A 26,755-nucleotide genomic window follows, 5' to 3' on the forward strand; every position below is an offset into this window, starting at 1 on the left:
AAATGAGCTTGTATAATAATTTGTCTCTTGGCCAGGGTTGTAACATAAAATAATATTTTAGATCAATTCACTTATAGTGTTAAGAAATAAGTAGGTGGAACATAGCCATGGTATTGTCACAGTAAATGAGATCACTTGCCTTTGTGCCCCAAGCCAACATACTGGTGAGGGGCTAAACCAATAATTAGGAAATACACTGAGGGCCAAATTCCAAAAGAGTTCCTTTCAATGTAAAAGCTTACTGCGGGGACAAGATTCCAAAAATTTTTGTTCTTAGCTTGAGTCGTCACTTACACTGAGAGCAAGTCTTTTAGAATCAGGGCCATGTGCTTGCTTTACATATACGCATACATACACATACATACATACATATATCTATATATATATATATATATATATATATATATATATATATATATATATATATATATATATATATATATCTATATATATATATCTATCTATATATATATATCTATATATATATATCTATATCTATCTATTTATATATATATATATATATATATATATATATATATATATACACACACGACGTGAGTCTGTAGGCAGCCCAATCACATATAAAGATATAAAGTAAGCAATATTTATATGAAAGCAATGGCTAAATAAGCTAAGATTTTGATAGTACAAACTAATTTTGACGCTAACACGCAGTCATAAAATATGCAATGTTTTACAAATGCATGTACAACTGTGTAAAATAAGCAGTCATTTGTTATAGTAGACTTTGTTTTGTAAGCAGTCATAGTTTATCCAGATTTTTAAACATAACTTAACCTATAACTTTCCAGTAGGCAGAATGTAGAAATTTTATTTTGTTACCAATAACTGCATGTCCAAGCATTTTACACCATTCTGTATGTTATTAACAATTCATCAACATTTTAATCAAACAATCAACATTCAGAACACAGTAAAGTAAACAGCAGTTATTGCACTGGTTTTGATTAATCTGAAATAAGATTTTAAAAGTTAACATTTATCCCTTTCTCTAATATATCTTACAGTGCTCATGTGATTTGTAAGGCACAGAGAATGAATAGTATTAAAATGCATGCAGGCCCTGCTGAGGTCAATGATACCAGACTTCATTGTACACCAGAGGAAGAGTCGACCAATGTTAAGTTAATAAGCCCTGTATTTGCATCGTTAAAGGCTGCCTACATATCTGGCACTCAGTGGATGCTCTGATTGTCTGCTTCTGTGCAGACAGCAGGATGTAGCAGCTTTGTACTATAAAAAAGAAGGGATCAGGGATGCCATTTAATGAGGTAATTGAAATATAATGACAATAGAGGCACCTGACATTTGCTGTCTGGGGATGTGAATTAACTACTTCATGAAACCATAGTGTTGTGTCTCATGGGCCAGGGCATTTTCGCTGAAAATTACTTTGATTTTCTGAAAACATGATTATCTGCTACATTTTCAGATTTTTTTGAAAAAGCAAATGTCTTTTGTATCAGTGCCTTCAGGAATCTATACTTATTTCTTCATTTTCTAGGTCAATGTTTAGTAGCAATCTTTGGCTTAATATATTTTGTAATTTCTTATTGAGTGGTTCTTGCTTTTTTTTTTTTATCTCACATGTCCTTACATATTTCATATTTGCATATGTGTAGTTTCAATTCTGGCTCTTTCATGTGTTTCATTTTATTTTAAGTCTAAGTCTAAGTATATTATTGGCTGATATACTTAGTTTCTGTTGCAGCTTATACCGGTGCTCTGTTTTATTCTAACAATAGGCACTGATAAATGGGTATGATGCTACATTTATCAGATCGAGTTTGGAATTGTATTTTTTCTCTACTACTCTGTGTGCATCATCTAGCATTCATCACCAGTCTACATGTGGCATCAATCTTCCTAAACATTCTGTGAAGCCAATCCCATCCAGACCAACACAGAAAAAGAAAAGAAACTGCACACGCTGCATACACCAAAAGGCATATTGTAAGCCACATAAAAACAACTTTCCAGCAAAAATCACAGCCTCTAAAATGAAAGTTGAACAAACTAAACAGTGAACAAAAAAATTAGGAATATATTTTAAATGTTAAAATATACCTTTGAAGAACAGTAGGCAGCCAGCAATGAGACAGTCCATTTATAAAAAAAAAAAACACATAAAATACACTAATCCTGCTCTATACATAAACTAAGCAAACAGTGCAATTAACACATCCCATTGAAATGAATGGAGAAAAACAGTTCAAAGTAAATAAAATGGAAACAAATGGATAGTTTTGTTTGTGTGATGCATGGAATAGCTTGCATTTGATGGAAGAGGGAACTAATTTTTTGATTCATTAGTTTGCTAGCTATTGTGAGCTTCATTCTCTTAAGCCTATAGTATAGCATACTTCATATGCATGACACACCAGATCTCCACATATTCCATATGTATATGTATTACATGCAGACTTATAAATTATTATGAAAGCTTAGCCTTTGCACTGCATTGCACTTTTGTTGTCTCTTGGTCTATGCTATGGCTGAAAAGGGTTTATCTTGTATTAGTCAGTGTGCTTGTCATGTCAGTAAAATAAATGTGAAACTTTCATGTAGTAGACACTCCTAAATGATGAATTTCAAATGTCAGTTCTTAGATTATTAGAATGCTTAACTGCAAAACTTACTTGTTCACCTCTGTTTTAAAATTATGCCATCCAAAAGGAAATTGGGGTTACAAGTTTCTAAATGAACAATATAAGCCACAGTAAATCAAGGAGCTGTGTACTAAACGTGGAAGAGCTGAGTTTTAGGCTATGAAGCAACTACCTGTGTAACAGAATTATTTAACCTAGACAGATTTTAACTGTGGCTTGCCTTTCAATTAGAATCCAAAATGCACAGGATGCAATCAGATTTTTCATAAGAATGGTATAGCAGAATAATAAATACAATATTGATTACTGAATGGGAATGCAAGTGTCTTAAAAGCAGCTAAAAAGAAATACTGTCAGTGTGTATTTACATTATGCATACAACTTTGTTATGGTTTACTTTTTTGTATAATGTAAAGGATTGTGATTAGGTCTCCAGTCATAATCGGCTTATTGTGTGTTTGAGACATGGACGCCAAGAAATGTACCTTGAGAGTGAAGCTCGAGAAGTGAATCTTGGAGTCCATGTCTTCTGTCAGAAAACCAATTAGTACATTTCTCATTCCTAAATAATCTCCTGAGAGGTTGTCTGAGTACCCCCTACTACTTAATAATCTGGTTAAATAAGATGTACTATTAAAGTAAATTAGGGCTATATATTATTATGACAGCTACTAGGTAGGGCAGGACCAGCTCGAATGTCACACTGATGGGGTAAGGGATGTGAATTTAACATGTGTACCAATAACACTTTGTTTTACAGCACAATAAACCACTCCCATGCCTGATAAAAAGTATATATATATTTAGAAAGCTTGTGAGGAAATGATTACTCTATTTTTGTTTTACTTGGATCGCTTGTCTGTGTACTTAATAAAGGATTTTCGACTGGAAACAGATTGCCTGCCTTGCTTGGATTACTTTCGAATACTTAGTAATGCTGTAGAATTATATATTTTCTATTATTACTTTTTGACTTGACGAGTTTACGTTCGCTACTTCTACTACTATTGTCTGATCTGATTAATATACAGTGATTAACTAGAAATATATGGACTGAAAATCTTCCACACAGAGAAGTTTCTTACACTATTAAAATATTATAGATACATTGATGATTTAGTTTTTGTTTGCAAGGGAGGATATAAATTGACTCGGCATTTTATACAAAATTTACATGATAATAGATTTGGCCTTTAGTTTGACTGACTTCTGTATGGTAGAAATATAGTCTTTTTGGATGTTTACCTTGAAGGTTTATCTAATGGCAAGGCAAAAACTAAAGGTCATAGGAAGTTTGAATATGGCAGCCATTTTTTGATGGACATAGTTGCCATCCTCATATAATTGTGGCACTCCCCTGTGGTGAATTTTTAGGTTGTGTAACGATAATAATTAATTAGAGAGAGAGTTACATAAGACAATTACTATGTTTTAGGGAGGGGATATGAGAGGGGAAATTGTAATGAGGTCCTTGAATAAAGTAAGGAAGGAGACTCGGGTAGTGGATGTGAAGATGCTTGCATGCAGTTATAAAAAAAATTAAGAGGGCTGGGCATACCACTTGTAAAATGTTTATGTAGTTACTACATATAATATTTTTAGTGAACAAGTGATAAATATTATAAAGTATTATTGTTTTTTTTTTTGTTAAAATTTAAAGAATTTGTAAATATATTATATACCATCCCTTTGGTCTCTTTTAAGAGGGGACATAATATTAAAGATATGATTGTTCACAGTAGATTTACTATATAGTTATTCTAAAATATGGAATCCTGACCCCTGCTGGACTTAATACAGATTGCAATTGGAAGTTTTTAATTTAGATATTTAATTATTTAATTGTTTAACTGTTATGATCAGGTGCTTTTAGGAATACTATTTATGATGTGAGGTGATGTAATGTTTTTACTCCTTGAAGGCTGTTAGACTGAGGCACTAGAGTTTTTGGATTCAAGCTATTTTTATATAATAAGTACTTTTTCATTGGATTTACTGGCCTTTGTTGTTTTATCCAATTGCTTTTTATTCTTTTAAATTTGTGGTGTCATTTGAAGTTCCTAATTTTGTCTTAGATTGTGCATGTTTTATGAAGTCCTTTATGATTTACTTATTTTGGAAGGTCTATAATAATATCTGACAGCATTTTATTATTTGCTTTTCATTGTCATATTATTCTTATTATTTTTATTTATATTCTTATTATTCTGTTGTGGGAGGTTAGCATAATGGTTAAGGTTTTACCTTACAAACATGAGGTGCAGGGTTTGATTCTCACACTGGGTAATTTGCTAGGGTTAAAATGGCCCACACACGGCAATTAGCCTAGTACTAACCTATAAACCTATATTTTGGGGATGGTATAATGGTTAATATTTGTTGGACTCACAGATATAAGATACAGTGTTTGATTCTAACCATTAGGAATGAAATTGGTTAGGCTCAGAATGGCCTATTAAGGTAACCTTCTAGTAATTTGAAATGATATGATATATTTTAAATGTTTGATTATTGTTTGGCACCAACAATTAATTAATCAATTCATTTTACAACCTGCCTTCTTTCATCATACATTACCCATTTTTCCTTTATGCTTGTGTAGTCTATCTGAGTTAGTAATTTTTTGGAGTAGCTATTGCCTGTACAGCTAATTTTACTTCACTAAGTAGCACATTTTACTTCATTTTTGTGTGTTTGAATTATGTCAGTGCCTATAACTATTGCTGTGACCTGAAGGCATATAGTTCTCCCTTGTCTACATGCATGCATGCTCTGTGAAGTGCTATAGCACTGTGTATAGCTGAGTACTTTGGGTGCATCCAGTTGTATCTGGATCCATATGATTTACCAGCACAGTATCAATATAACTCACTTAAAGGACATGCAGACTTGTATCAGACATGCACAGTGTTTGCAAGTTGTCTGAGAAGCACCTATTTTTCTCATAGATAAATCAATCACACTTTGTAGTAGGAGATGATATATACGGAATTATATTTGGATGATGACTGAGTTGTGGAACAGATGAGCAATGAGAAAAGTTTTAATGCTTGCTTGTATATGCAAGAGGAAAAGTTATTATTTGGGTTGCCACTTTTTCAAATACCCAGAGTGGAAATTCTTTTGTAGGAATGTGAGATTTTGCAGGACAAACCATATACATGCAAGTGCAAAGAACATAACTTCACTTTTTTACTAAAATAAAATAAAAGTTCATTCTTGTAGCATTTAAGTTGCTTATGTGTTTTATGTAACTTTTAAGTTTTTCAGATACAAAATAACTGGCTTACATAACTATTAAAAAATAAGGAAATATTTTTTGCCCTAAAATCTCAGGACATTTGCCGTTTTTAAGTTTCTACTACAGGACACAACTGCCCAAAAAGGGACTGTCCTGTGCAAAGAAGGATAGGTAGTACACCTTACTTATTCTGCAGAGAATCAAGATTCTGTATAGTTGAAAAGAAAATAGCACTGCCAAATGAGAGGCGAGCATGTGTGTCTGGAATGCTTTATAGCTATTTTTCATCAGTCAGTGCATAGCTTTGTATCACATATTGAATCAAGTTTTCCTGCTTACATTTTTTCTTGATATTGTAAGCTTTATAGCTGTTAACAATAACTTGCTTTTGACATACAAGTAATTATCTGGAAAACAAAAACATAGTTGTAATCTGAAATAAACTACGCAGCTAGAAGTCATAAGTCATGTGACTTGAACTGTCGTTCTAGGGTTGACATGCAGGCTTGGATGACTGGATCTTGGATTTAAGGCATGCTTTCATCATTAGGTATTGTAAAACAGAATCAGTGTGACAGATGTCTCCAATACAGCTTTTGCCGAGTGAATAATGCTGTGAGAACGAACTGCCATGGTCTTCTAAGAAATTAACCTTACCAATTAATACTTTAACCACTGACCTGGTGTTCTCAGACAAGAGGTACCCACAATCTCTTTTTCTTTTCCTTAAATTATAAACTATGAATATCTGAAGTGACAGAATGGCTCCATGGTTCATTTTTTTAAATTAAATTATATAGTGTGGTAAAAAACAATGATATTCACTGAAATATTAACCCACCTACCTAGAATACCATCTCACCACTGAAACCACTAAGCTATACCATCCCATGCCTACATCTGACATGTTGACACACTTAATTTCTTCTATTTTGCAGATCATATTTAAGAACAACTGATGTAGATGCTAAATGCCGTAGGTACCATTTTACTCTCTGCACAACAATTACGTCACTAAAAACATTATTTATTTAGGAACAAATGTGGCAGATACATGCGCTTAGTGTTCCTGTATTGACTTGCAGACATAGGCAGCCAGCACTTTAATTTGCCAGTTAGAGCTTATAAAAATGCCATCTCTCAATACTAGGGACTCCTCTAAGCTCTGTCCTACATCTGTGATTCTTAATTTAAGAAGTTTATTTCAAGGCCCTGCAATGCTGATTGATATGTGGCAGATCCACTGTCAATTCACTTACTCAGTGTGAATAAAACAAAAATAAATTTTATTCTGGTAAATGCTTTCACACCAGTATATGGTGCTTCATCAGACCGTAGTAAATTAAAACCAGCTGAATAAGTATATATACTAAAGCTACACTATAAAAAACAATAAAATAACAGCAATTAATATAAAATATATAGTCAGATAACAAAGTATCCAGTCATTTCACTAAACCATGAAATTTCAACACAGGTCTTAAGGGGACCTTCCCATTCAAACCTGGTTCCTTATGGTCTTGCAATTTAACTTTCCATCTAGTTCCCTGCCTATCTGTATGAGTCCTGAAATCACCCATCCTTTCATTTCCCTCAAATACTTCTAGTACCCGAAAACTGAGAGAATGATTAGGTCCAGCTTCCAAATAGGTCCCCTTAAGACCTGTGTAGAAATCTCATGGTTTAGTTAAATGACTGGATACTTTATCTGATTGGATATTTTGTATTAATTGCTGTTATTTCATTGTTTTTTGTAGTGAGGCTTTCGTATATATACTTATTCAGTTGGTTTTAATTTATTATGGTCTGATGAAGCACCATATACTGGCGTGAAAGCACTTGCCAGAATATTTTTTTTTTGTTTTATTCACACGGAGTCCTTGCTTGTGTGCTTTGTTGCTTATATATACTTCCTACTGGCTTTGGTTTTCCTCGGAGCATACTTTATCTACTGGAATAGTTTGTAATTTAGTATCTTTGGTTTATGTTGGGTTATCTATCTAGACAGGGCATGACAGAAGGTTTTGATATCGAACTTGATTCTTAACCAGTGGGTATACACACGGGTTGGAGAAATTATTGCTTGAACAGATTTATACAGACTGATAGTAATCTGCTACATGTACAGCAGCTGTTGAGAAATGTTGCTGATGAACATGATTCTGGATTTAACATTGACCAATTTCAGAGTGTGGTGAGAGGTCTTGAGAATGATTTATATAGATTGAAATGTTTGCAATGACAGTGCCTTCATTTGGAGGTGTGTCTTCATTTTAAAATTATTCTCAGAGGCTGCAGGATTTTTAAGATGCTTATGTATAGTGAGCAGTATTCTGAACTTCTTAAGAGAGGGTAATGTATAAATTTAGGCACTAGCTTTGAATATATTAAGTTGTTGCTAGAATGTTTTAATCCTTTTGAAGGGCAATTGTTGGATGATATCAATAGGCAACAATCTACTCTAATGGCCATGGCTGAGACAGCACTTGATGGGGTTATTGATAATATTACCTTGTATGATTTCAGACTGCAGAAACAAAAGAGAAAAAAGCTTGCGTGGGACATTGCCAACTTTGAAAAAGGGAATGTGTTTTCATGGCCTAAGACTGGGGTAATGAGAGAATGATCTTCTGCCACTAATATTGATACAGATGCTATGGTTACTGTGGTAATGGCTGGAGCCAAGGATTTTGGTGCTAGTCAATGTTCTGTTATGATTGAGTCTCCTGCTGCCCCATTGGTGGGGGGAAATGCATCTACCAGACAACCAGATGTCCGAATGAAGACTACGATGCCAGAACAACAGCAGGCTTTTCTCTCCCTCCAACTCACTTTCAGGAAAGTGAGATCACCCTCGCGTAGTTGGTCTAGGAACCATGGAAGGAAACAGAGAAAGCCATCATTGGAGCTGTTCCCTCAGAGAACTATCAAGCGTATGTGGGTAGGGAGAACAAAGAATCATTGATTTGGAATATTTCAAGTAAAGTTTTGACTGATTCACAAATATCCTTACTTGAGAAAGGCTTGTCTTTTATTCTTGCCGGTAGGAGTGATTTCTGTCATATTGTTATAGACTTGAACATGTTTGTGCAAAACATTATGCTTAAATTGTTGTTTTCTAATAATGACTTCCGAAAAGGTTTTAGAAGACGTAGTACATATGTGCCTAATTTACATCCTTCACTTGATGCATTTTGCAATGCTTGTAAAAATTATTTATTGAATATTTTGAATGATGGTGGGTCCTTTAAGAAGTATTTTAACTTGAAGAAAGTTGAGTTTCAAGCAGTATATGATTTACAGAAAGATCCTGATATAGCGATCTAGCCAGCGGATAAAGGGCAGCCATTTTGATAATGGACATGACCTTTTATGTTAAATCCATGTTGTCATTGCTATCTGTTGATAAAGTATACGAGAGGATTTCTCTCCCTCAACTAAATAGGATGGTTAGAACTGTTCATAATATTGTGTGTGATTGTTTATGGCATAGCCTAATTACTATTGAAGAACCTAGATTTTTGACTGTTGCTTTCCCAGTAATTCCAATGTTCCAAGATCTCCCCAAGATTTACAAGGAGCCTTTTCAACCTCCGTTTCTTCCTATTGTTTCTGGATGGGGGTGACTTACGAAACCTTTTTCTGTGTTTGTTGAATGAGAATTGAAAACTATTGTGGATTCAGCATGTACGGTTCTCAAAGTTGCTCATCAATTTCTTGTGAACTTGTTTAATGCCATTGAAGACAATACCTATGTAGAAGATTGCTTTATGATGACTTTGGGAATTGTATCTTTATTCACTGTGATTCTCAGTGCTGAAGGGATAGAGATGGTTAAAAGTTATCTGATTAGAAATGGTCATTTAACACTTGTTAGGATTGATTACATTTGTTTGTTTCTTGAGGTAATAATAGAGAACAATGTGTTTGTATTTGATAAAATGTATTGTCTACAAAAATCTGGCGTAGCAATGGGCATACTATGTATAAGCAGCTACACCATTGTAGTTCTAGCTGAATGGGAGGTGACCTGTGGTTTACAGTGTAATAGGTTTACCCCTTTTATTAAGTCTTATAATAGATTTGTTGATGATGTATTTATGCTAGGGACAGGGTATTTTCAGACTTTTAATGAATGTATTTATTGACTACAACAACTTTTTTGAAATTTATTTATAATTGTTCTATGAAATTGATTGTTTAGATGTGAAAGTTTTAGGGGGACTTGGCCATGTTTTTAGCACTGATCTATTTAGGAAAACATGCCATAGGAATAATTTGTTATACAGGAGCAGCATGCACCCATGTTTGTTTATAGAAATATTTTAAAAGGAGAGGGGATAAGGTTATCTAGGCTGATTAATAATTTGTAAAATTTCCGGATAGACTAAATTTTATGCAACAGAAGTTTTTAGATAAATGTTATATGCTTAATGAAGAGGAAAAGATGAACAAAGATGTTAATAGTATGCGTGCAGGGAGTGCTAAACCTTTTTTTGCTGCACCTAGTCTAGTTCCTGAAAATGAGTGTTTGAATGATGATATTGAGCATAATGTTTCTGTGTCTGTATTTTTTACTAATGTCACCCGTCAGATCTGTAATGTAATTCATATGACGTGGCCTATTTTGATGGCAGATCCTAAGATCAAGAGAGTAGTTGGTGAAGCACCGTGATTTCATTAGAAAAACAAGAAATCGCTTAAATGGTTACTGTGTTATAAAAATAGATCTGCTGAGTTTAGTAATGGTTTACAGCCATACGGAACCTTTTCCTGTAGATGTTGTAATTTTTTTAGTTTTATTAGTAGTGAAGATACATTTTTACATCCAGCAACATTACAGAGGTTTATTCTTAAGGTACACACAGATTGTAACACTAAGAATGTAGTTTATTTAGCATGCTGTTCTGCATGCACCAGTTTCTATGTAGGGAAGACAAATCATACTTTATTAGAACATATCAGAGAATGCATCTATAAGATTCATGTAGGTGATGCTAAGAACGAGTTAGTGAAACATTATTTGGAAGCTGGACCTAATCACTCTTTCAGTTTTGGGGTACTAGAAGCATTTGAGGGAAATGAAAAGATGGGTGATTTCAGGACTCTTACAGAGAGGCAGGAAACTAGATGGATCATGAAATTGCAAGCCCATAAGGAACTGGGTTTGAATGGGAAGGTCCCCTTAAGACCTGTGTTGAAATCTCATAGTTTAGTGAAATGCCTGGATACTTTGTTATCCAACTGGATATTTTGTATTAATTGCTGTTATTTCATTGTTTTTTGTAGTGAAGCTTTAGTATATATAGTTATTCAGTTGGTTTTAATTTACTATGGTTTTATTCGCACAAAGATAAACAAAGCCACTAATAAATATGAACAAATAATATCACAAGTGATAAAACTTTGGAGTGACTCAGATTGTTCCTGAACAAGTGTGCAAGCTCCTCTGTATCAAAAGTGAAAACAAACAAATCCAACCATTGCAACACACATGGGAACAAGAAGACAGATGAATACCACACATCACTGCTTCCTCCATCAAGTTAAGACCATAGAGCTGGCATAATGGTTACTTCTTAATCTCAGAGATACAAGATACTGAGTTTGATTCTAACCTCTGGTTATTGTCTGGGCTTGTAATAGCCTGCAGACTGATAGCCTAATATTTACCCGTGAGCCTATAAAATGGTAAAGGACATGCAAAGTAAATGCACCCATGCCTTTGTCCACTTATTCCAAGATTCAAACAAAGTAGGTCACAGTTCTAAATCTGAATTTGTGTAAGTCTGTGTCCTCAGTATATTCCAAAAAAGTATCCAACCACCCATGAAAGCCAGCTGCTGCTATAAAATTGATATGATACAAAGTAACAATGTGGAGCAAACTGTAGCAGTCAAAATTTTAGTAGTAAAAGCTGCATAATATTGCAGAATGGAAATAAATATACAAAGGACAAATAGATTATAAAATAAAAAAAAAGCTGCAAAAGAAACATAATATATCCTCCTTGAGAAAATGCAATACTCCAGAACTCAAACTAATATTGTAGAATATTCTTAAATTGTGTGTGTAGATAGACATACTCTTGCCATTTTTGGTCGTGTGCAAAACCTGCAACATTATCAGAGGAGTAACGGTACTTGTTCACAAAAGTCTCAGCTGCAGTGAAGAAGTAATTTTTTTGGTTTTGGAAGTACTTGGCTCTCACTAAGTTGAGAGCAGATGCTGTTATTGCTCATATGTATTTTGTTTGGAAAGCTGTGATGTATGCCACCAAAGCAAATGGTACAGCGCAGGGTTCTGTGCTGGGACTTTGCCTATTTGGAATCTACTTTTCAGAAGTAAAAGCCACTACCATAGGACTCTGGCTGACTAAGTTTGCAGATGACTGGATTGGAGTGATCAGTGAATCTCCAAATGATGTGGCCATTTTGCTGGAAGGTTTGCCCCAAAGAAATAACTGGTTCCAAACTAAATGCCATAAAATGTATTATTGTATCCATTGGGAAACCATCTACCTCAGGGAACTACCACATTCACAATATCCCCTAAGAGTTGCCCCATTATTCTGGATTTGGCAACTTATGTGGACAATGACTTAACTTTTGATCAACATGTGTCCACTGATGTAAGAAAGTTTTTCTATATTGCACAGGTTATAAACAATGGGATTGTGTCTAGATCTAGAGATGTCATTATCCCTTTTACTCAGCCCTCATTTGGCCACTCATTGAATATAATGACTCCTTTGGCATGTATCTGTCCAGATACATGCAATGATTGGAATGCCAACAGAAATATCTTACTTGCTTAGTATACTAATAAATAATACCTTTCAGAGCAGACCAAAACAGTTCTGAAGATTATGATATTTTATATAATTAAATATAGTTTATATTGACTTTCTGTGGCACAGCAAAGTTCCCCACATCCTTCATGCAAGAAATTTTTACACTGCATTCACTAACTCATATTATTAGGTCACAGAATCCACAACATGAAGGAATGAGCCATCAACTAACCCCTTCCTCTACTTAATCAGGCTCAACAAGCCCACTACCACACAACCAATGCATGTATGGTAGTAGAAATCCAAGGCCGAAGTTCCATCACAGGTCTGGCCTACCTGCTTCCTTTTTCATTCATGACCTAATAAGAATTAAATCAATGAATAAAATGCAAGCAGTACTTACACCTAACAGTATTATGTTTAAATTGTAGTATGAATATAAAAAAAAGTTCACACGTGGTTACTACAGCTATATCCATTGAAGGACACCTGCATGACTATGTCTGAACATTAGATTAGTTTGGTCCAACCTGCTTGGCCAAAGACATGGCATCCATCTCTGCCACTGCTTGCAACTTAGGCTCAGGAATGAATCTAAGGAGCTGTAATCCTTGGTGGTGGTGGTGGTTGTGGTGGGGAATGAGATAATCTGGTTGTGTTCCTGCAGTACTATCCCAGCAGAAGGTTTGGAACTCCTGCTGCTTGTGTGACATCTGCTAGAAAGCAGAAACCTTGTAAGTGAATCAGTAATTTCAAGCAGAGGGAGTAACAGTTGTCCTTCACAGGGCATGCAGAAGTGAGCACTTTACGTGCATAATTCATTGCACATTGCTCCTTCTGATAGGGCAACTGCCAAACTGCCATATCATGTAAACAAGAGTTATGGTGGAAAGGTAAATAAGCTGCATGAATATGCATCCACACACGTGTGTGTGTGTGTGTCTGTGTGTGTGTGTGTGTGTGTGTGTGTGTGTGTGTGTGTGTGTGGTGGGGTGGGAGTATGGAACTTAGTAGGACAGTTCTGCAAGTGTTTTAAAACATGCATTTCACAAATGAGGATAATAATTGCCTTTTCCAGGTAGTGGATACTTAACCATTTCATGCAAACCTGTTCAATTAAGATGAAAGGAGCTGTCAAAGTTCTTGGAGTGTGAACTATAGATCTAATCCTGGAAATCTAGGATCACTTCAGAGCAGAAGTCACTCAAGCCCTTTAGCAAGTAAAGTGTGCCATTAGAGAGGAGGAGTATTTCAAAGCAAACCTGTAAATGCACTTTTAGAATTTGCAGGTTACTGTGTAGGCAGAAGACTGCAGTGGTTACTATATAATTCTACTTCAAAAGAGGCAAATATCAGTAAATACATCTGAGATCTGATGACTCTCTTCCCCAGTGATTACTATTGTCTGTATAATTTACTTGTCATTTAATCCCTTGGGCTTGCTCCAGGGTTTGTGCCCACCTCTCCAGGCAGTGCCAGGCTTTATCAATGCACATGGACCAGGTACATTAACTTGCTGACCTTTCAGAACACATTCTGTAGCTTGCTGCATACTGCTAAGGTGAGTCACACCAGTTTTGCAGTTTGACAAGTTTGTAAGAGAACCATGTGGCAATAGGTTCTTCAACGACATATCTTGTGAGGGGTATGTAAGCCACATGCCAAAAATAAAGTAATTCAGCCTGATATTAATATCTAAGAAATACTTCAGAGAAAAATCACTTTCATTTTAAGAAATGGAGCTTTGATGTGGGCTGTTTAATGGGGAAAAGTTTATATTTAATGTAGCACACAGCATGAAAAAAGTATCTGTAATATTTGTAGATTAGTCAAAGATAATTGGAGAGTTATTACTGACCCACTATATCTTCATCAGTAGTCAAGGATAATTGGAGAGTTATTGCAGCCCACTATATCTTCAGTAAACACTAAACATATGCTGTACCATGAATTATTTATGCTTATTACAGAGAAAATGCAAGTGGAAATGATCTCTTTTTGACCACTGCATCTTTGTTTTTACTCTGCTCCCTTTAAATATTGTCATAAAAGTATACACTTTACAGCCACATATGATGCATTTACTATACACATCATGTAGCAGTTTATTGTCAGAGTTTTCCAGTCAATGCCACTTCTGAAAGAAGGGTCAGCCTTGTGTCAGTGTGATGTGCTTTAAATAGAAATCTTCTGTTTGGTCCTGCTTAGTCCCATCTTTGAGGTATTTACTAAGAGTTGCTGGACCGCTTTTAGAATCACACTTTTTTCACGTTCGCTCCTTTGAGTAGAAATAAATCATCTGTCTATTTATGGTTTATGTTTTTATCCAATGTTAGTGCCACGAGAATACTATGTTAAAAGACAAAAAGAAAAAGAAAATTTGTAAAAAAAAAAAATTGCCTCAGTTTGGTTACCGTAGCAACTATGACATCATCTCAGTAGCCTTATTCTCTGTCTTTTGAATAATGCTGGTGGGGGACCTCCAACATGGAATGGAATAAAAAGTGAATGGTTGCTTAGCAACTGCACTGTAGGATTTGATGTGTGTTTTTTTAGGTATTGTTTCTGACAGTAGAACGCACAAAAATAAAATACAGGCAGAGACTGAAATAATCCTTTTCACAAGTAATATGTTAAGATGAACATTGCAATTCCTAATTTTGCTATGAACATGTGATTGTTTTACTGTAGTGCTCCAAGAAAGCACTGCAGCTTTGGACCCTTTTAACCAGCAGCAACTGAAGACGGAGAAAATATCATCAACACCAGTCAAAGTATGAAACAGTAAGTGTGTAGCTATTCTGGAAGATTTTATGTGCTTCAAGGCAAGGCAAGTGATTTTGTATGTATATATCCTATATCAGGCAGTATTGCTTCACACATGGTGCAAGCAAAGATGAGGTAAAATAACACAGCTTTAGATGTACAACAGACCAGTGCATATCAGCATTAAGTTTAATTACATAATCAGGGATTTAGAGTCGTCAGGGATGTATCTTTTTCAAACAAAAAATGAGAGCATATTGCTTGTATAGGAAGTAAATGTGGACTTTCTGTTTAGGGGTCCATATATAAGGACTATGGCTACTACCAGGTGCATGGGCAGAGCAAATTTAGCAATGGTTCCCTTTCATCAGCCTTAGGGGAATGCTGGAATTAGGCTGGCATCAGAAGTGGACCTCAGAATAAAGAACCCTCAGGTGCTGGAGCAGTCTTATGAAAGAGAATCAGAATTTTATAGATGAATGAATCAAATCTGTAAACAAAATAAAACACAGTTTAGGCCAAATATGTTACATAAGCATGCAGTAAGCTTCTAGTGAAAAGCCAACCCACTACCATAGCAGTAGCATGGCTACGCTACAGGTAAGTTTGGCAAGCTGGTCTGCTATTACATGGCCAGCAAAGAGGGAGGAGAGAAGACAACTGGCTTCTGTGTTGATTCAGGAGAAATGATGTGAGCACAGCTACTATAGTGCTGCATCTCACTGGAGGGGTTGGGAGGGTGGCCTAATGGTTAAGGTGTTCGCCTTACAAACACAAGGTGCAGGGTTTGATTCTCACAAGGGATAATTGGCAAGGCTTAAAATGGCTCGCAATGGCAGTTAGCTTAGTATGAACCTATGAGACTAGGTGGTTGGCAGTCCAACCAAGGTCAAACAGGTACATCTGGTCAGTGAGTCTTGAGGGCCTACATATGTAAATTGTTTCATAGGTATTTGGTAGGCATGTGGTCAAAATGACCATTATGCAGCCTATCCAACTCAAAATTACTTGCAAGTTATCAGTTAAATAAATTAGTTAATGTATTCACTGCCCCAGTCAAAGACAATATTACATACCCCAGGGGTAAATTTACAAGTAGCCATCCAATCAGCAAGAGTTGTTTTAAAGGTGATTAAGGTAATTGCATTATTTCATATGTAAGGAAAGTTTATTCCATAGGTAAACAATGCATTGAGTTTGAAATCTATAGTGCCAACAAGTCATTGTTTTGTATCAACGAAGACCGCAAACATTGGTGCGAGTATCTGTGGTACTACCAGTTTTGCAGAAGAGATGAAGGAGATCTAATAGGACAGGGTATTTCATAGAAAGAAGTCTTAGCAAAGGTGGTCAAACAGAAGCCTACATGAAGTGGTATATATAGAGAGGGATTCCAGTCTAAATGGATAGCTTTAGAAGTTAACTCCTAGTTTTATTATTTTAAAAAATATCTTTGGGCCTTTCAAGTTAGGTGAGGTGTTTTGAAGAGGTACATTACAAAGGCAGCCTTGTATTCAATGATGGGCAAGTTAGGTGAGGTGTTTTGAAGAAGTACATTACAAAGGCAGCCTTGTATTCAATGATGTCCTAATGAGGGATAAATAAAGAGCAATTCTGTTATCTTTGTCTTTAGAGTGTATACCCTAGTAAGTTAATTAATTAATTAGGCAAAGTAGAATGAGTTTGTAACAATGGCTGACACATGGTGATCAAAGCGTAGCTTATCAATGAAATTTTGATCTTATTAATTATTATTATTAATAATTATTAGAAATTTAGAAATGTAATAACCATGTCTGTATTAAAATGTAAAAATCACTTCACTCCTAGCTTTAACTGTGAGAGATGGTTCGGCTCACTACAACCCTGCCTAGATAACTATGTATCTAGCCAACCCCTCTTCTAGATCTGGTAATGCAGTATGGTGACCGATGGCAGAGGAGTATAATTGCTGAGAGCCAGTGCAAACTGACTGAGCTTGAATATAAAATCAACTGTTGCTTAAAAAGTTTAAGTTTTAGTGTATGTATGCACAGCTATTCTTTTCTTAATCCATTTTGCAAAAATAAGTGGAACAATCCACTTGCAGCCATGACAGCATTTCATATATGCCCATCATATTCTCCATTATAAAGATGGCTTCTGATTTTTACTGTGTATTTAAATCCAACCTAAATAATAATTACAGCAAAAAATATATAATTATTGTAATTATCACATTGTCTTTATAAAATGATGACATTAATTTTATTTATATCTAATGTCATTGCCATCAGTGGACAGTCTTCCTTACAGCATTACATTTTTAGGTACTTGTGTATTATCGCAACCACATTCGGAACTGTAGAAGCGGTGCATTGCAAAGATGTTCTCCTGTTGACAGAAAGTACTGAAACTGTCTAGGGAAGTGTGCGCCACTGAACTGTAATTTTTCTGGGACCATGGGAATTTGGCGATATTGTAGTTGGGGGCCTCACCAGATGCGCAGTAGCAAGCCCCGCCCCAAACCCACCCCCCTGGTATGTCATTGACAAATATGCATTCCCTCCGAATGTACAACCGAAGAAAAAGTGCACTTGACATTGTAATATGACACTAAATATAACAGTAAACTGTTTACCAACATCTGTAATTGACAAGTTTTATTGCACTAATAATATATACTAATAATCATCAGCAAAGAAACGAAACCATCAAAACACATGTCGTCAGGCTTTTTACCATGTAGCATTATAGTTCTCTTTGTCAGAATTGGAATGCGATGGTTCACTGTCCCAATTAATGTCCAAATGGACTCTTTTTTTTTTTTTTTGGTGCAGGTGTCACAGCCACCAATTCCTCAGTATCATTGGCAGGACCTTTTACTAAAAACAGCTTTCCTGGGCGATACTGTATTAACCGTTTGTGTACATTTAATATTTTCATATCATGTATGCACGAGCAAATTAAATATGTAGACCGGGTTGTCACTCAATTTGCGACATGCCCACTTCTGTGCAAAATGAACTGGTGAGGCCCTCAACTACAATATCGCTGGGAATTTCTGTACATATTACATTGGCTAACTGTCTTCAAAATGGTTGTGTGTTTTTATGTTTGCATCTGACTGCAAATTTTCACATGTATTTTCTTTCTCTCAAAACAGTAAAGAACCATAGTCAGTACTACCCTGGATGTAAACAGTTTGCACATATCTTCGGTGGAGTAATGTAGTGGCCACTTAACTTTATTTATACTGGGGCTTGCATTGAATGCGGCAATGATTTGCACCTCCCATACACGATTGCTTACTCTTCACTTGTGCTTGCAAATATAGGTCACTTCAGAATGTTCCTAAATGCTGTGCCTTTTAAGATGGCCAAACTGGAACTTTTTTATGAAAATATGACATTTTACAGGGCAAGATCTACCCACAGCCGATGCAGACAGGACTCATCATTACTTATTCTGGCCAAATACACCACAATCTCAACCCTGTAAACATCAGTGTGACGTAACAGGTGCTGCCTCACTTTCCGTTATTTGTTTCATTTCTTCATCTGCTTTCTTGGGAGTCACTGACACTTCAGTGACCCACGCCAGTTCCCAAAACAGGCTGGCAACAGTTTCCAGCCACAGGACATCTAGAAAGCAAGCCTCTTCTGTGGCTGACAACAGTTTTCAGCCGCAGAACAGCTTTGAAAGCAAGTCGCTTCTGCAATTCCTTCCGAATGTGGTTGGGATAATACGTAAGTACCCATTTTTGTTAAAGACAGTTGTCCTATTTTCCTCGGATGGGATTTATAAGATATGACTGCACACAGCAGAATAACACTAGTAATGCCTTGCAGGTAAACACACAGTGGCAAATAGCATGCAAAAGCCTGCTCCCTTCAAACAGTAACAAGGCAGGGTAATGTATCACAACAATAATGGAGAACCCTGGACTGCGGCAGTATGTTTGCTTCGTGTTCAGACTGCTAAGGCAGTTGCGGAGTGTGACAGCTGCCCTAATCTTTAAATATTATTTCAGACAGTTAAAGAATCACCAGTCCATCACCTGAAGTGCCACGTTTTGCGGAGCGACTAGGATCTGCCCCATACTTTGGCCCCATACTTTTGCTGCATTCCTCATAAAATGGTTGCTATTATGGTAAACTACCAAAAATGAGTCTACCAATCATGACAGACATTAGAGTTTTTATACTTATTGTTTATTTTGTTTTCAGAAACTACATGTTAATACAAAACTGTTGTGCTATTAACATATTAACATTTCTGATTTTTGCCCCGTTCCGCCCAATCATTCTTCTCGCTGTTCAAGAAATGCATGTTGATATAAAAGCTGTTGTTCTGTTTAACTCTAAAATGGCCTTGATTGGGTCCCTTCATACTTTTACCCCATCCCAAGTAAATTTTTGATTTTTTGGTAAGTCACAGAGGATTAGAGATGATACACAGCTCTGTTTACTTTTTAAGTGAATTCAAAATAAAAATAAAACAAGCTTCATGCATACTGAAAACTGGTCTTTGTACTGATGTAAGAGAAGACAGCACTGCAATTATGACTGCAACTAATGTATGGTCCAGTGTCCTCCATTATCACTCATATCATAATATAAGGAAAGGTAGCATGACAGATGATGCTGAACAGAACATGATATTAAACACACACACACAGACACACACACACACACACACACACACACACACTCACATACGCATATGCATACACACAAACGCACATGCATACGCATACACACACACATATACACACACACACACACACACACACACACACACACACACACACACACACACACACACACACACACACACACACACACACTCACATACGCATACACACACGCACATGCATACGCATACGCATACACGCACACATACACACTCATATACGCATACGCATGCACGCACACGCATACGCATACACACACACACACACATACGCATATGCATACACACACGCACATGCATACGCATACACACACACATATGCATATGCATATACACACACACACACACACACACACACATGCATACACACACATGCATACACACACACACACACACACACACACACACACACACACACACACACACACACACACACACACACACATACTGGCACACTACTGCCAGGAAGTTGTAGTTTGCATGCCAGTCAGCCAAAGCACAATCTGCTCAAACAAGGCCACCAAGGGAAAGGAGTAGAGAGAATCTCCCATACCCCAATATTAGGCAAAAGGGTACAGGAGAAAATACCCTCTATATGGAGGGCTGTGGTTGCCACTAAAATGTGTTTTCAGTTTATTGTGCTAGTGCTGCTTTGAAATGACAGTATGCATGCAGGCAGGATTCACACAGCGGTTTTGAGAGAGAAGGAGCCAGACCCCATTTGTTGTACAGTACCCTGTGCAAAAAAAAGTTGTAAAAACTGTTGTACAAACTGCTACATTCAGGACATGTGGAAAGCGGTCACACTAAAGGATACAGGACATAGCAGCAAGTTTGATAAAAGATGAAAAAGAATATGTAAGTAAATGTCTCAACAAAATGGTTACCATGAATAGTTTTGCCAGTGTCAAAGGCATAGAGGATAATACACTGCCATGTGCATGTTTGGTGCAAGGAGCAGAATAGCTATTAAGGTTTATGGATAAAAATCAATGGATTTTTTTGGCAGCACTCATTTGAACAAGAAAAATAAATAAATAAAACAAAAAAAATCATTGAAGAGCCATATCATTAAAACTGACCAAAAAAATGCAACACTTATTCCATCCATGCTGCTTTAGATATAACAACCCTGAGATCATACACCAGTGGGGGAGTGGAGGAAATCCTCTAACTTCCATTGTGCAATCTCATTGTTTACGTATCATAATTTTAAATAAAATGGGGAATTGACTTAAAACATTAGCCAAAAAATTCCTGATTCCTACTTCAATGAAAGACAGTTTAAAAACAGCATTTCCTATAGTCAGATACCAGAGATCAAGTGACACGCAGTCATGTTATGGTGACATGTCAATACGTGTGAGGAGAGATGGAGCAACATGGAACATACCACACTACAGGATGGTTGAAACACAGATAAACACAGGACAGCAGACAGAGGGAGCTGTAGCAGTAGTAAATTAAAATCTTGGTTCATATCTGTCAGCTTCTTAGTGCAAGAAATCTGGACAAAGGCCAAAAAATAAGGACAGACTAAATATTGTTCTTATAAACTTAGAAAGTTGCTAAAATGAAAACCTTTATGTTAGTATGGATTTTTTTGAGGATATGAAGTCTGAAACTCAAATCTGTGTAACTATTTAGTGACTTCACCCCCCAGTGATTTGCCAGAAAATCACAAATTTTATGACAAACAGACCAAAAGTATGAAAATCTGGACACTTCAGAGGTATGCTTGGCTTTGTGAAAACTGATCTGATGTGTCCTACAGATATAATGGGTGAAAACAAAGGCATATGTTCGGCAGACAGTGATGTATGTGCCACAAGAGATTATATACCACTACAGTATTGGTCCATACCAATGTGGCATACCAGTACAGCCCAATATGAACCCAGCCAAATTAACAATATGGCACACAGAGACTACTGTGGTACCTCATGTCACTACTGTAATATTTAAGTAGAAGAACATATGCAGGCCAGTACAGCAAGCTGTAGAACTGGTTAAGACAATAATTGCATATATAGTGGTAAAGGTATAACTTGGCATACACCCAGCCACAGCACACACAGTCTACTAAGCTGAAGAAGATATTGCTTGTAAAAGGTAGCATGTGCCAGTAGTGCCTGTAGCAACACATACAGCTAGAAGGAGAGAGCACAACACCGGGAACATGCATGGCAGATGTAGCATGAGCAGTAAAACAGAACAAGTATATGAAAGGAACAAGCCAGAGAGGTGAAATGAAAACAAGACGGAAGTGGGTGGTTTTGCGTTCAGTGTAAAACAAACAAACGAGCAAGGAGAATGTACATGGCAATGTGAACAAACAGAGTTTGCAGACATAAATAGGGTATGGTGCATGTGTTTCTTGACATAGCGACATTTCCTAATATCCAAACAGTACAATCATGTTCAGGAAAGTATGGGAATGAGAATAGCAGGGTGGGCAAGTAATGAGTTATGTATGTTAGGCACATGCAAGTAAGCAGTTACATAAAACATGTGACATATCAAGGATGCAAGGAGAATGGGAGCAGGCAGAGTGAATGACATACCTACAGCTGCACTTCTGTCTTCCTTCGCCTTTTCTTCTTTGGACAGTACAAATAACTGCACTACATGCATCTTGGGAATCAGATGCTCTTGATCCATCTGTGTCTGCTAATTGGCAATAGAGACTGCATAGATATAATGGACATTTGCTTAATAAGCTTATGGCGTATCTCTGAACTGTCCACCATGTATGTGCAGCCACTACTGACCAGATGGCATACACTAATGGCTATAGAACATCTGACTCATATTATGCATGCTGCACATTTATTTGCACTGAACTGTGATGCTGTTTAAAAAAACAAAAAAAGATAGATTGTCAGCAGTAGATATGCAATTTGCCGAAATGTTCCCTTTCTTCTTGCATCCTTGCTATGCTCATGTTTTGTTTTATGTCACTTAATTACATATGCCAGCAATACATAGCTCACTACCCCTATCTCACCAGGTCAGGGTGTTAGCTGCAGCATCTAGGTGGCATGTGGCCAACAAGGCCATATTTGACAATATGCTGTATAAACAATGCAAATACTCTATCAAGTTTACAGGTTCCCTGAGGTATTTATACCAGATTGCCTTCTCAAAGAAATGTGTATCACATGACATAAAGCCTGTACAGTTAGGAATCAGCATATTTAAAGTTATATACCCCATTTACTACAGCCTTGTGTTTTCCAGACAAATAATATAGAGGATTATGACTGTATCTCTTATCATCAGCTTGTTATATGTTCCATACAATTAAGCTGACAACATGTAGCAGTTTGGGTTATAACTGGAGAGACACAATCATAAATATTTGCAGTGCATGGATATTTCCCTCCTTCATGTACTACAAAATTCAGAGAGCAAAAAAGCATTGCAGTGCTAAATGTTGTACTGTTTTGAAAGCTGTTCAACACACTTATTGCTACCACACTGAGAGTGGCCACCAGAGAAGTGAGTGAAAAGTTGTAAACTTTGTTCACATTTTTTTTCCTTTTTTAGTGGTTAAGCCTTAAAAAAGTTTGCTGCATTTAACAACATCCAGATTCTTGCTGCGTTTCTGCAATGGGTGCTGACTGTTGTTTATGGTATGGCATGAGACTATCAATGGGTGCTGACTGTTGTTTATGCTATAGCATGAGACTATCAATGGGTGCTGACTGTTGTTTGTGCTATAGCATGAGACTATCAATGGGTGCTGACTGTTGTTTATGCTGTAGCATTAGACTATCAATGGGTGCTGACTGTTATTTGTGCTATAGCATGAGCCTATCAATAGGTGCTGACTGTTGTTTATGGTATGGCATGAGACTATCAGTGGGTGCTGACTGTTGTTTGTGCTGTAGCATGAGACTATCAATGGGTGCTGACTATTGTTTGTGCTGTAGCATAAGACTATCAATGGGTGCTGACTGTTGTCTATGCTGTAGCATGAGACTATCAATGGGTGCTGACTGTTGTTTATGCTATAACATGAGACTATCAGTGGATGCTGACTGTTGTTTATGCTGTAGCATGAGACTATCAATGGGTGCTGACTGTTATTTGTGCTGTAGCATGAGACTATCAATGGGTGCTGACTGTTGTTTATGCTGTAGCATGAGACTATCAGTGGGTGCTGACTATTGTTTGTGCTGTAGCATAAGACTATCAATGGGTGCTGACTGTTGTTTATGCTGTAGCATGAGACTATCAATGGGTGCTGACTGTTGTTTATGCTATAGCATGAGACTATCAGTGGATGCTGACTGTTGTTTATGCTGTAGCATGAGACTATCAATGGGTGCTGACTGTTATTTGTGCTGTAGCATGAGACTATCAATGGGTGCTGACTGTTGTTTGTGCTGTAGCATGAGACTATCAATGGGTGCTGACTGTTATTTGTGCTGTAGCATGAGACTATCAATGGGTGCTGACTGTTGTTTATGCTGTAGCATGAGACTATCAATGGGTGCTGAATATTGTTTGTGCTGTTGCATGAGACTATCAATGGGTGCTGACTGTTGTTTGTGCTGTAGCATGAGACTATCAATGGGTGCTGACTGTTTATGCTGTAGCATGAGACTATCAATGGGTGCTGACTGTTATTTGTGCTGTAGCATGAGACTATCAATGGGTGCTGACTGTTGTTTATGCTGTAGCATGAGACTATCAGTGGATGCTGACTGTTGTTTATGCTGTAGCATGAGACTATCAATGGGTGCTGACTGTTGTTTATGCTGTAGCATGAGACTATCAATGGGTGCTGACTGTTGTTTATGCTGTAGCATGAGACTATCAATAGGTGCTGACTGTTGTTTATGGTATGGCATGAGACTATCAGTGGGTGCTGACTGTTGTTTGTGCTGTAGCATGAGACTATCAATGGGTGCTGACTATTGTTTGTGCTGTAGCATAAGACTATCAATGGGTGCTGACTGTTGTCTATGCTGTAGCATGAGACTATCAATGGGTGCTGACTGTTGTTTATGCTGTAGCATGAGACTATCAATGGGTGCTGACTGTTGTTTGTGCTGTAGCATGAGAATAATGGGTGCTGACTGTTATTTGTGCTGTAGCATGAGACTATCAATGGGTGCTGACTGTTGTTTATGCTGTAGCATGAGACTATCAATGGGTGCTGAATATTGTTTATGCTGTTGCATGAGACTATCAATGGGTGCTGACTGTTGTTTGTGCTGTAGCATGAGACTATCAATGGGTGCTGACTGTTTATGCTGTAGCATGAGACTATCAATGGGTGCTGACTGTTATTTGTGCTGTAGCATGAGACTATCAATGGGTGCTGACTGTTGTTTATGCTATAGCATGAGACTATCAGTGGATGCTGACTGTTGTTTATGCTGTAGCATGAGACTATCAATGGGTGCTGACTGTTATTTGTGCTGTAGCATGAGACTATCAATGGGTGCTGACTGTTGTTTATGCTGTAGCATGAGACTATCAATGGGTGCTAACTGTTGTTTGTGCTGTAGCATGAGACTATAGCTTACATGGGGAAGAGTGCTTAATAAGCCTTAATACGCCCATCTTTTTCCTACTTTTGGAGGGTAAGTATGGCACTCCATGTATTACATAGTTATTTCATATGCAGTCTGTAAAGTAGGATGTTTTACATTTCACTAATTATTTTAAAATAATTTTAATTTTGCACTAAGCATGTGATAGGCTTTTGCATCAAATCAGATCTGGACAAATTCAAAAGAGACTTTAATATATACAGGTAGACATAGACTCCCATATATCTGTTTGGCTTCTTCTGCCGTCTTTCAATTCTAGAATGTTTAATAGTACTAAGTCAGGGCATCTGATATTATACTGAGGACAGTAGAGCTTTTCTCGGAGATAAAAATAGAGGGATTTCTCTCTGCAGCTCTTGCTATCACAATTCTGAAAGTCTAGATTTTCGTATAACTTTTCTAGTTACGACAATTCTGGTGGCTCATTTTCTTTGGACTTCATTGCTTTTGTTTTATGCAAATATCTGCAATTCGTCCTCTGTAGCTTTCCATCTTTCCCACGACACAAGGCTTTAGTTCAGTTGCTTTACCAACTAGTTTAGCTTAAGGATGCAAACTTTTCCATGGCTTTTTTATTCTCACTTCATCTGCAGCTTTTAAATCTAGTAGTTTCCTGCAGGTTCTGTCATAATACCATTTCTGTCTATGAAGATTGCTTTACAGCATTTTCTTTCCTTTGATTTGATTTTTAGGCCTCCCTACAGCCCAGCTAAAATAGGTCATTTTCTTGCTAACCTTCTCCCCATTAACAGTCACAATGATGAGAGAATGGGTCAGGGACACTGCAGTTGGCTATTCATGTATTCCAAAACTTTTATTTTTAATTCAGTTTTGGAGTTCAACAATCTAAACTATAAAATGTATATAGTTTGTGATGCAGGAAGGATACTAAAACACAAAATTAGATTTCATCACTGTAACATGATTATCCTCATAGATTTTGCTAGAGTTCTTCCTTGTCAGATTTTTCAGTAACTACAGTTCTCTCCACTTATCTTTAGCCTATAGATAGTAGCGACTGGACATGAAATGCCTCAATTCTTAAGCACATTTAAATCTTTTGAATTCTTAATTTTGTATTATA

At 36.7% G+C, this 26,755-nt stretch overlaps 1 protein-coding gene across 3 annotated transcripts in view; it reads left to right on the plus strand.

Annotated features, from left to right (window-relative positions):
- The window catches only part of MMD2 (monocyte to macrophage differentiation associated 2), a 757,289-nt gene that overhangs the window by 361,874 nt on the left and 368,660 nt on the right, over positions 1-26,755 (plus strand). Inside the window, exon 1 of one of the 3 annotated variants that reach the window (XM_044089488.1) lies at positions 15,089-15,448. The exons of the other annotated variants lie outside the window; for them this stretch is intronic. Within the exon in view, the coding sequence (XP_043945423.1) occupies positions 15,441-15,448 (8 nt within the window). The 5' untranslated portion in view covers positions 15,089-15,440. Of the gene's footprint in view, positions 1-15,088; positions 15,449-26,755 lie in introns of those variants that run through there. 3 annotated transcript variants of the gene reach the window in all.

Source organism: Protopterus annectens, chromosome 12.part0, assembly GCF_019279795.1.
Source record: "Protopterus annectens isolate FY-2018-M chromosome 12.part0, PAN1.0, whole genome shotgun sequence".
Taxonomy (NCBI): Eukaryota; Metazoa; Chordata; order Ceratodontiformes; family Protopteridae; genus Protopterus; species Protopterus annectens.